The sequence below is a fragment of the Myotis brandtii genome, unplaced genomic scaffold (assembly GCF_000412655.1).
Source record: "Myotis brandtii unplaced genomic scaffold, ASM41265v1 scaffold796, whole genome shotgun sequence".
NCBI lineage: Eukaryota > Metazoa > Chordata > Mammalia > Chiroptera > Vespertilionidae > Myotis > Myotis brandtii.
Genome location: NW_005371207.1, coordinates 962,094 through 974,519, shown reverse-complemented (window position 1 = coordinate 974,519; position 12,426 = coordinate 962,094). Strand labels below are relative to the sequence as shown.

Sequence of the window (12,426 nt, the reverse complement as noted above, 5' to 3'; positions counted from 1 at the left end):
GGTAACTAAGCTCAGCACTGTCAGAAGAGGGATGTTTATACACAACAGAGAAGATCTAGGAAAAAGAGCCTTTCCTGGGAAGGCAACTCTGAGATCTCGTAAATCCTGGCCAACAAGAGTAAGGGCCTAGGCAGAGAAGGGTGATCGAGATAGAAGCAAATCAACTTAAAATAAGCCTAATGATGAAGGGGGCCCCAAATTTCTTAATTTAAGGGTGGGCTTCTCGGCAGCCCAATTACTCACTAATGTCTACAACTGCACCAAACCCAATCTGTGTTGAACTATGGAATAACATGTTAAATGGGAAAAAGTTGATTAAAAGCATGTGAACACTGATGTTATAGATATGTACATTCCCAACGTTTTAAATACAAGTTAAAAGGACAGTTTAATATTTTGATCTTTTTCTTCTTTCAGAAACTGCTTGGCAACACAATCAAAATGAATCCAAGGCTAATAATGCAAGTTGAGTTTCTGACTCAGTTGAGGACAGCTTGGGTTTTGTACACCGGGTGGAAATTTCATGAGCCTCGTGCTGTATTTTAGTTTTGCGGGCCTGGCTATTTTTAGCATTGTGTGGCTTGAATCTTCAAAGAAGTTCTTGAGAATAAAATTGGAATTATTCACATTTTAAGTGCAGGCCACATGGCACAATTTGGTGAGATAAATCTGTGAGAAATTCCCAAATATGAATCACATATGTGGGGAAGAATCTGGCCCACAGACTTCCTTTAATTAAATGCCTGTCTAATAAAATATCGGCAATGGAATACAGATGACTGTTAAAAGGAGCTGGAGCAACTCATTTTAAATTCTGGAACTCATTAAGTGCATTTCTCCATGCTAAGATGATTTCTTGCATTTTTATTTTGCCCTGAACAAGCAGCAACAAAACCAACCACAAAAGGGTCTACAATTTAGATATTTTGAAATACTATCTAACCGAAGATATTTATACAAGGAGGCCCTGGAGTAGGCCTGAGTGGCTTGGGGATTTCTGTTTCTACCAATGGTTTGTCTCCCATCCAAGGCCTTAATGATATCATTTCATAGAGTAGCCCTTATGCGAAGACCTGGGTTCCCTGCTGATTCAGGAGACCTCTTCACTGTATGTTCTCTTGGAAAACCCTCTGGAAATCTGAAAGAATTCACAGGCTTCTAATCTGTTGTCTATTCTTCACACTCAAGCCCCTCTCTGATTTTTCCCCCTCTTACTTCAGCTTTATGCCTGTGCACACCTCCTTAAGCCACACTGAGATTCCAGAGGCCAGGGAAAGAGTTGTGCAAAAGGTCAGGGCATGGAAGGTGAGATGGTGGAGGCAGCTGGCTCTCCTCAATCTACGCACAGGGAGAGACCACGTCACCTCTACAAACTGGCTCTACCAGGCTCAAAGAATGACTACGTTTACTCTCCCACCGATGTTGGAATCAATTCGTGCAGGCCCAGCTCCTCCAGAGGCAATTAGTGAATATTCCCAGCACTTCAGGGTATGTGGCTTTTGAACAAACTACACTCCCTCCCTTTTAAGCACCATTAATCACACCAGGATTGTTGCTTTCATAAATACTGGCCAAGAGGCCGAAATTGAGTTGCTTGGCTGGTACCAAACCAACCCAAGGAAAACTCTACAAACAGCCCTGAAAGTGGACAATCTATTCAGCATAGAACTGAGTACTCCACCGCTGATCAGCTGCTTTTAAACTCACTTCTTTAGGAAAAAGCAAAACAAATTATTGGAGCCTGTTTTGCTTTGGAGGTTTACATTGGATGATTCACATCATAGGCTGGGTAAGTTAATATTTATTACTCATTCACATTTCATTATCAGACTGCTGTGTAATTAGAGGTAAAGAGAAAACTCATTTGAACAAATCACATTCACAAATAAACCACAGGATTACAAATGCGACCCTGTGTAACTCACATTTGATTAGATTTTTATATAGTAAACTGACATCTTTTTCTAAGTCTAAAACAGAATATGCAAAAAACATGTCATAACTGCAAAAATCCCATGATATAAAAAGCAGTAGTCCTTCCTACCTAGTATGAACTACAATTGCCTAAGTCTACATGATTCCTGGTCTCTATATGATTTTAATTATTAATCCATACAAGATTCTAAAAAATTAAAATATTGACTCTCAAAGGTCCTACTGCATGAAGCGGTCACATAAAGTAAAAAGCTGAAGTCTAGAGACGGGGTTCCAGCTTTGTCACTCACTAGCTGGATGACCAGGTGAAGTCTTCTCACCTGGTCAGAACAAGGTTTCTCATCCAGAAAATGAAGGCTTGCCCTAGGTGATCTCAAAGGTCCCTTCCAGTTTTAAAATTCTGTGACTCTGTTAGGTATATAAATCTAAAGCAAGACATAAAAAGACTACTTCAATGAACATCTTCCAAATGATCCAATAATCAATTTGATTCATCAATCATGCACTGAATCAAATGATTAGGAGGTTAAAACAAAAGTTTGTATACAAATGAATTAAGTTCTCAGAATCCTTAAAACCAACTTCTTGACATTCAGGTGGACAGATCATCACTGTGAATCAGGAAGTCAGGCAATCCTACTGGTGATATGCTGCTGCCAAATTCTACTCAGTTTCCCAAACAGGCTCAGCCTCTTCCCTGTGAGAGTCACGCAATGAGTTTAGCAAGGCCACTGGCATGGTGGCACATCAGGGACTTACCATCCTAAAACTCTTTTCAATAATTCTGTAGTTACTTAGGACCTAAAAATTTGATTCTACAATTTATCTTTATAGAAAAATACCAAAGACGGAAAAGTACTAAAGAACAGGCATTAAAAAAAAAATTTCATTTGTGATACTTTTCTTACTCTGCAAGCAAGCCCAAAATTCAGCTAATCTTTTAAACTAGATTCTAGAAGGCAATTGTGTCTGGCTGAGAAGTGACCCTTGGCTACCTAGTAGAACCATCTGGGGGCCCAAGTGGCCTCCAGACCAATTAAATAAAAATGTCTAGGGTCAGGGCCCAGGCATCACTAATTTTAAAATATGCAGCTAAGGCTGAGAAATAATGCCAGTTAAAACCAGGCCCTCCTATCTAAAATGCAGGTATGCTAGCGAAAGGCACTGGCATAGGGGGGCAAGATTTAAAAAGAAATCAGACTTCTCACAGAGAAATATCAGGAGTCACTTCCCAAGAAAAGACACTCACTAGTCACAAGAGTGAATAGTTTAGAACGTGCGTAAAAACCAGCGGCATAAAAACCAAGGACAGTGACACTGGGAAGCGCTCCTGCTCCGTGTTGTGCACAAGGCAAAGGCAGGCATTCCGCTTGCTCACCTCCCGGCAACAAGTGCCTATCGCAAGGCTTTGCTTTCTCCTGCATCGTCACTCAACAGCATTTCTATGTTTCACCAAGAGATTCTCACAGCCAGAGTTCTAGCTTCTTAAAACATAACTATTTGGCCCACCAACGCAAATCCAAATCAAAACAACAACCCCATGTAAATTATAGCTCATGAGGATTTGACAACCTTTATATCATTTTATATGAAGTTTAGAAAGAACAAGTAACTCCAAATTCTTCCGATTAAAATATTCATTACTCCTGACTAAGATTTCACCAACACTTAATCTCAACTAACAATCGACTTACATTTGGCCTTGAATTTTGTCAATTCCTGACTTGGGGAGGCACCGAAAAGCAGCCCACCTTTTAAAGAAAGGGGGGAAAGTAAAACCAACACCTTTCTGGATCTCTGTGACACTCCGAAAATAGAAGGATGATCTGCACACAAGATTAAACATATACAGAAAACGTCCACATCAATACCACACACCATATGCGCGATCAGATTCCTAATGGAGTAGTTCTTTCTAGCCGTCAACCAGAAAGATCGACAAGCTCCTGCTTACTTGTCATTATGACCTGCTATTTATCTCGTTCACCTATTTGGGAAACCAAGCCACTGTGGGAAGCTTTGTCTTTCTGAAAGATTTCAGAAGTCAGGCGTGCCCTATCCAAACACGTGCCTGTCCAAAACTTCCTCTAACAAATGTTGGTCACGAATTAACGCGTCACTGGAACAGATGGTTTGCATTGAAACCCTGGCCTCCTGACTCCAGGTTCCCGACACTTAAAACATGTGCCTTCTGGTCTCCTCACTCATCCTCCTCTTGGTCCTCGCTCAAATGCAGGCCACCCACCGACTTCTGACTTCTCAGCATGGAAGGGGAGCTCAGCACCGCGGCGTTACCGAACACCAGGGGCTGGCTCCAAGAGCTCACCATTTCTGAGTCTGAATCGCTGGATTCAGTCCCACTGCTGGTGGAGCCCTCCGTCATCTGCAGGGGTGCCAGGTGGTCCGCCATGCCACTGGCACACCCCGGCTGCACCCCGGGGACCTGGGAAGCGGGACCCAGGAGAGGTGTCCCATTAGCCAGCATTCGACCTTCCGAACCAGCCAGGCTGGCCGGCTCTCCCTTCCCAGGGCCATCCAGCCTATCCAGGGCCTCTGGGACGGATGCCACCTGGCTCAGGATGAGTGGGTCTGTCTCTGACTTGTTGTATCTACTGGGAAGGTTGCGTAAGTATGGCCTCTGTGAGACGGGGGAACAGCTTTCATAACGAGGACCCCGGCTCGAGAGAGCATCTGCTCCCATCCTTCCCTCTCTAGGGTCATGCCCGTTTTCGGAAACATAGCCTTGAGACCCAGTCCTGTCCCAACTCAGATTTGGACTTGAACTTCTGCTGCTGGGAGACAATGGTGTGGCCAGGGGACTGCGGCTGCTGGAGCCCCTGAACATCTCATCTATCAGGGAGCTATGTCTTGGGAGTCTGGGGCTCCCACTCACATCAAAGGTGATGTCTGCTGAATCGTCATCCAGGAATTCTCTGGAAGGGGGCCCGGAGGACTTCACCGAGTGAGGGGAAGCCCTGCCCCTAGCTTCTACGCGCCTCTCATCCCCGGAGAGCAGATAAACACCACTGGTCAAATCACCCTCATAATTGTCATTTGTTTGGGACCGTGACTGGGACGTTTGCTCCCTGAGCAGATCGTATTCGCTATCTACATCACTGCAGTCAATGAAAGGAATAGAAGTGCTGCTGCCTCTAGCAGCCCTGGATGCTGGACCTGTGCTTGGCTGCGGGGGCTGAGGTTTACTCTGCTGGGTCCTATCCTTAGCGACCTCCTCCTCTTCCTCCGCCGCCGCCTTCACGGCCCCATCGGCCCGCTTGTTACCCGCTGGGCTCTTCTGCAGCGCGGGGCTCTGGCGCGGCCCGCACTCCTCGGTGGAAACTTTCCGCTCCTTTGCTTGCTGGCAGCTCTGGCCTCCTGGGGATTCAGCACCTTCACCAGGAGTGAGGCTGGCCCTCTGCTGAGCCTGGCGGGGAGGATAGGAGTGAGGGGATCGAAGAGGAAAGGCAGATGGTTACATCAGAGCTGGGGAGAAAGAGAGATTCAGTCTCGCTTAATTGTACAGTGGGGCCTTGACTTACGAGTTTAATTCGTTCCGTGAGGGAATCGTAACTCAAATTACTTGTATGTCAAATCTTAAAGTTAACGAGTGAGACATGTGATGCTGGGCTGATGTTGTGGAGTTCACTGTGATGTTCACTGCGCCAACTAGCAGTGGGGTATCTGAAGCTGGCTCGTAACCCGAATTTTAGCTCGCAACTCAAAGCAAAAAATCGGCCAAGAGACGGCTTGTATCTCGAAAAACTCGTTAGTCGGGACTCTCGTAAGTCAAGGCCCCACTGTATCTTCATAAGCTTTGAGCAGCCCGCAAGTACTGCCAAATAAAGGCCGCCTCCAGGTGTTAGAACAGAGGTCTGACAAGCAGCGGGCACACCTGAGTGCCTTTGTCAGTATCCAGAAAGTTCTTTCAGGGTGTGGGAGCTGACAATGCGGGGTCCCCAGCAGCAAGGTGGGCAGTGTCTCTACTTTCTGGGACTCCCCAGTCCCAAATTCCCCGTGGAGAAAGGAGCCTCCCAGGCCATAGGGGTGTCTCGAGAAGTGAGATCCAGGAGAGGAAGGAAACCCTTCGTGGACCCCAGGAGGGAGCTGACACGGATTTCAGACAAATGACAAAAAGTGTCTTTGTTTGTACTTCTAAGACTAGAATGAGCAGGTGGAGGGCTCTCTTTAGATCACACAATGAAATCTCCTTCTTGTTCTTTCCCAACAAAGTTCGTATTCTCCTGTAGAGAAAACCCTGAAAATCCACCCAGAGAGCAGCTCCAGGGAAAACGAGCTCTCACCGCCCTCAGAGCAAGAGCGATAAGGTCTCCTGCTGCCAACTGTGGGCACTGCCCTGTAACGCGAGCCCTGGGATCTCACCGCCCGGTCCAGTGCCAGCCAAAGGTTCTGACCTTGGCACCAAAGGGGACCTACACCCATCAGGTTGCAAATTAGGTCCCCATCCCTGCACACAAGCGTACCCGCCGGCTGGAGGGTGGGCTCTGCTCTACTGACTCCCGTGGAAGCCTCCACCCTGCGTGGGTGCAGGCCAACAGAGCGAGTGTCTCATGGCGAGAGCAGGGGTGGGAGGTGGGGAGTCAGCTGAAAAGGCACACTCCAGCCACAGAGCCCAGCCTGGGGGCGCAGTGCACGGAGCCTGTGTCCCCACAGTCAGGGCACACGGCCGGACTCTCCTCTAGGAGTCACCCCCACAGGTGAAGGATGAGGGGCTCGAAAGCATGCTACGAAACAGACCCCGGCGGGGGAAGTCTGTGAACGCGGAGCTCTAACAGTCTGCCACCAGTACTGACTTGTTTTGGCACTTCCGAATTCGGCTCCGTGGGCTGCATAGCAAGGCTTCGGATGGAGTGGATCTTGCTGTGTTTCCTTGGAGAAAACACATAAAACAGCTCAAATTAGGCGAGTTGTGTGTGTTTTGTGTGTGTGTGTGTGTGTTTTCTTAATGAAAAATAACAGCATTAGGCACTTCCTCAAAAATGAAGGCACCCAAAGCAGTTGGTATAAATGCCCCCCTGGAAGCAGGCCCAGTCTCCTTTCCCATTAACTCTTTATTTATTTATTTATATATTTTTTTATTTTAAAAATGTTTTTATTGATTTCAGAGAGAAAGGGAGAAGGAGAGAGAGATAGAAACATCAATGATGAGAATCATTGATCGGCTGCCTCCCACACGCCCCCCTACTGGGGATCGAGCCCACAACCCGGGCATGTGCCCTTGACTGGAATCGAACCTGGGACCCTTCAGTCCACAGACCGACGCTCCATCCACTGAGCCAAACCAGCCAGGGCTCCCATTAACTCTTGTAGGTTCCCGAGATTACTTAAACCTTGAGAAAGTTCTCAGCAATCCCCTGCTCCCGTTTGAGGGGTACAGCCGGTTGGGGGCCCAGCAATGGGGCTCTAACTGTAGTTATGGGAAAAGTCACTGGGAGGGAGAAGTGGGGGAGGGTGCACATATGCTCTGAATGGCAAGCTATGGTCTAACAACACAAAATCGATTCCTGCTTTTGGGGTAATGATTTCCTAGATTAGTTCTATAACAGAGACAATTTCCAGTCATCAGCTAACCCTTCCGCAGTGTGTATGGTCTAACAACACAAAATCGATTCCTGCTTTTGGGATTTCCTAGATCAGTTCTATAACAGAGACAATTACCAGTCATCAGCTAACCCTTCCGCAGTGTTAAGTTCAGAGGAGAAGACCGGCCCTGAGAGTGAATTACAGACTCCACAGTCGAGGGAATTGGCTCTAATGCCACTGACACCTCTCCTCATCTGTTCCCTTCCTTCGTCTGCCCATCCCTTCCTCCCCCGTGAACAAGCATTAGGAACTTTCAGGTACTCAAATGTGTGAAACTATAGAAACACAGAAACATGAAATTCCAATGTGCATCCAGCTTTCCTTCAAAATAATGCAAATTAATTCTGAATCAGAGAAAGAACTGGACCACTTCTTCTATGACCCTGAAAAGATGAATGGCAGATTGTCCAAGAAAAGTATGGGGCTTGTTCCTTCAAGGTGAGCATGCAAGTAACCCACTCAACATTACATTTCTGGGTCCGAGGAGGGAGAAACGGCCCAGACCTGCATCAGGAGAAATACACAAAGATGATCACAGCAGGTTTGCTTCAGCAAAAGCAAAACACCAAACAATCTGAATATTTACCAACAGGGAATCAAGTAAATAAAAGGCAATACCCTCAAAACCAGAAAACACGTAAAGAGATCTCAAATCAGGGAAGTGTTTAAAAAGATGCAGAATTATGCACAGTGATACCACTTATACAAAAAACAAAAACAAAAACCAAACAAAAAAACACACCCCAGAGCTATTCTATGTATTCTTTTTGGATGCACGCAGATGTGTAACAGAAGTAACATGAATTAGCCAGGTATTGCCTCTGGGGAGGGGAGAGGGAAATAAGAAGGTTGTTGGTAAGAAGGGCACATCTGTAACAACAGCTACAGGTGAAAGAAGACAAAGAACTCCAGAAACAGGTATGTTAAAATGTTAATTCTAAGTAGTAAGAATATGGGTGTTTGCTGTATTCTATGGACTTTATTGTAATTTTTAAATGTATTAAAATGGAAAAAGCATGTACTGAACATTCCTGGGAGCACCATCACTCACACCTTGACCCTTGAGTCTTAGTCCCTCTGGGTTCTCTGCTCTCCCTCCCTGGGAGGCAGAGCAGCTCTGGGGCTCCGGGGCCAGCTGACCAGGGGCTGCTGACCAGCTCAGAGACCGGGGCTAGTCACTCAATCTCTTTGAGCTGTAGTGTCTCCACCTCTAAAAAGGGACTAAGACAGCATGGACCTCACAGCATGGGTATGAAGACTACAAGTTAATATATATAAAGAACTTGGAACATGGCCCGGGACAGCATAAGAGCAATAAACCCGGGCTAACAACAGCAATAATAAATCCTGTTTCTTCTCCTCCAAACTTGATTTAATGAAAAAGTTCATAAAAATACTTTGAATTCAACCCTCCAAATATTTAAGGACTCACCAATGAGTAAGTATTCCCACCATAATGTCCTGTTCCTCTCCCCTCCCTACCCTCTGCGGGCTTCTCCCTCTTCTTCCTCGCTGGTCCTCTCAGTCCGTTCTCTTCGCCTCTTCTTCCCCTGGAGGAAGCACCCTGGGCCCTCCCAGGAGCCTGCCCACCATGACCCTGGCCGAGGCGACTGTGAAGCAGCCATTCTCTAACTCACCTCGCCCGGGTGCAGAGACATCTAGCAGCCATTGCACTGTTACCCGGAGAGAAGGACTGACTCCTCTGGTATCGAAGGAGCACGGAAGGTCCTCTTACCTTTCAAACTGCACTTTCTTATGTCCTCCTTCTTTAACATAGTCGAGAACCTGCTTCTGAGTCCGACCGCTGAAATGAAGACCAGGAGAGGAGAGGGAAGACAGCAAGGCGTTCTCATTTAAGCACACAGCACACCACTCCACCACCTTACTCCCCTCCTCCCATAACGGGGAGGCTCGTGGGCTTTCTCAGCTACACAGCAGTGAAAGCAGACTAAGAAAAACCGTGTCTTTGTGTCTATTCTGTCTCTGGATATTTCCCTTTAAATAATAATAATAAAAAAAGGTTCAATGAACTAAACCACTTGATTCTATGTCTGGTTATTAGGCGAGCATCCTGCGTCTGTATGCTTTGTAAAGGCAGGGGTAATGTTGTTCTCCATATATCCCCAATGGCTAGAAGAGCACTTGACATGAGTGGGCATTGGAAGTGTCGAAAGAAAGAGTGAAAAAGTGACCCGATGATGAGCAAGTCTAGGCAGCATTCTATGAAGCTGCATCAAATGTTAACAAGGCACTTGCTTCTACAGAGAAAGGAAAAACTTTCTGAATTAGAGTCCCATTCAGAGTTTGCTGTGGCCAGGTAGACTGCCTCGCGCCTGACGTTCAAACAGAACACAGCAAGGGTCTGCCACGGGGCCTGCTGGGATGACCGAGCAAACCCCCCCACTGGCTCTCGGGGACTTTGACTTTGACCTTGTCTCCTCGCTGAATGGCACAGCGGCTGCGATAGGCAACAGCACAAGGAAAGCCTTGGGGGGAAATGTTCGCATGACCAGCGGAGAGGTCTGAAGCCGAATCCTTACCTGAACCGAAATGATGACCCTCGACTAAACAGAACAGGCTTTGGCTTTGGTTTGGGCTCTTCAAAAAGTCTAAAAAACGCATGATGCTCCACACAGATTTTCCAGAAGGACTTGCAAAAATCCCGGCTGGCCATGAGGAACTCCAAGGTGTCCTGGTACGAGCTCTGAAAAGAGAAAATACCACTTTGGATTTTTCCATGACCCACAGACACTGGGTTGAAAAATGAGAGAAGGGGCAGAAAACAAATGAGCCCAATAAAATTTCAGCTGTATATTTTATTATAGCATGACCATAAATTCACATATTTAGTAAAATATAGCTGCTCCTACTGATAAAATATAGTTATCATTCAACCATTTTCTTCCCCACAGAATTCCTTAGAGAAACTAACAGAAACCAGGGGTACTCAGCAAAAATCGTAACATTTCTTTTGACAAAATTCATAAATAAATTGTGTGTACTTGGCTTACATTTCCTTCTTAAAAAAAAAAAAATCCAAGTACTGAGATTCCTGTTTTGCCTTCATAAAATAACTGAAACAGTATTTTTTTTTTGTTTTCCCCCTCATGATTCATGCCAACTTTCAACATTGGTCTTAAGTCTCTTCTCTACCCAAAAGCATATGGCTCGAGCCTCCAGGTGGCCCCAGGGACCATAGAGGAAATGAACAGTTTTTTTTCTGGAGCACAGACGTATCGCTCAAGGCTGAAAAATGCATGTCCTTTGATTCTGGAAAGGGGATATGGCAATTTTCTATTCCCAGATGGAATGCTCCCAATTTAAGTGGCCGTATTATATAAACAAAAGTTAGCACAGTCCCTAACGTTCCCAGCAGTTCCAACTATTCGAGGGGAATCTCACAGTTCTGGGCAGTGCAGTCCCAACTTACAAACGAGTTGTGCTGTCATTTTTCATGGGTAAATGGGCCTCATGGAACTCAAAATGCATTTTCCCATGGAAAACAACCTATAAATGGGTGTCCGCTTCCGAGGTCAGGCCATAAAAGCCGATTTAATCCATACTGTAGCTGAACTATAGGCCTCCCCATCCATTTATAATCTTTTTTCCATGGGAAAAAGCACTCCGAGGACCAGCTGGGGACATCAGAGGTATATTATCCATCTCCTCCAGCGCCATTTCCGGCAGATGAAGGCGCTGTTTCTCCCTCTCTGACTCAGTCCCAGTATAAGCGGCATCGGCAGGGTCTGTGGGACGTGGACCTGGTTAGCCCATGAGAACACACTGTCTGAGGTTTGGGACAACAGCAGGGCCCCAAGAGGTGGGGACTGCTGCTGTGTGGGCAGCGATGGGCTGGGGACACGGCAGAATGCTGACAGCGTCTCGGGTGGGCCAGAGGCTGGAGACACAGCCACGGCAGACCTCAGGTTGTCAGGAGGGGCTGCTGGTGTCTGCACAGGTAGGGACCCTCTCCACATCTGTGCCAGCTCTCCTTTACCTTCTGTCTCCTGAGAGAGACAGCTGTGGCATTAGCAGGTATTTGAATGCATCTCTCTGTAGACACTCAGACACCCGAGCGGCTGTCGGCCAGTTTCAGCCTGTGCCCTCACCTGGTCCCCTCCATCTCAATCCCACGGGCTCACAGGTCAGAGGGTCTCCCCCTCTTTCCCGGGAGCCACTTACATTCGCATCTGGGCGGAGCTTGATGAGAAAGCGCTTCCTCTTGAAGCTCAGCTTCCGAACCTTTGCCCAGTTGAAGGCATTGATCTTCGTGAAGCCCTAAGAAGAAAGGTATTAGCCAGTGAGCCAGGAAACGCATAATAAGCAACACGAGAGTTGGTTGCGTTGGTTATGGGAGACTCCCAGGGGGGCTGATGCTGGATGGCTCGGGAAGAAAGCATTTCGCTGGAGAAGTCACAGAAGTGTAGCTGTGGGGTGATGCTGGTTCCTGGATCATGATTCCTCACTAATTACATGAGTTGGCATTCCAACTAAGTCTGCCTCCAGGGAGGAAAGAGGCTGGCCAGGGGAATGATAAAAAGGAAGATAAATAAAAATAAAAACCATGACAACCACCACAATAATTAGCCATCATTACTTACAGCGTGCCAGGCACTGGCCTGAGGACTTTACAGATCTTATCAAACCTTACACAAAACCCAATGAGGTGGCTTTCTTTTCTTTTTATAGATGTGGAATCGGCAGCACGGGTACTATTTTAATTTGGCCAAAATCACACCGTGAATGTGGCAGAATGAGATTCCCGAGCATGTGTCTTAGCCAGCAGTTGTAGTTCACATCCACAGACGCAATCACCCCTTTGTCCACCTGGCCTGGCTCCTGTGTCCACAGGCTTCCAACAGCACCACCAGGACCTGGGAGGGGAGGCGG

The 12,426-nt window shown here is 46.7% G+C and overlaps 1 protein-coding gene across 1 annotated transcript in view; it reads right to left on the bottom strand.

The window, feature by feature from the left end:
* The window catches only part of FARP1 (FERM, RhoGEF (ARHGEF) and pleckstrin domain protein 1 (chondrocyte-derived)), a 277,196-nt gene that overhangs the window by 73,274 nt on the left and 191,496 nt on the right, over nucleotides 1-12,426 (bottom strand). The window contains exons 8-12 of the mRNA XM_005883626.2: nucleotides 11,719-11,814; nucleotides 10,077-10,240; nucleotides 9,272-9,340; nucleotides 6,747-6,822; nucleotides 5,110-5,359 (exon numbers count right to left, since the gene is read on the bottom strand). Coding sequence (XP_005883688.1) covers nucleotides 5,110-5,359; nucleotides 6,747-6,822; nucleotides 9,272-9,340; nucleotides 10,077-10,240; nucleotides 11,719-11,814 — 655 coding nt within the window. The remainder of the gene's footprint in view (nucleotides 1-5,109; nucleotides 5,360-6,746; nucleotides 6,823-9,271; nucleotides 9,341-10,076; nucleotides 10,241-11,718; nucleotides 11,815-12,426) is intronic.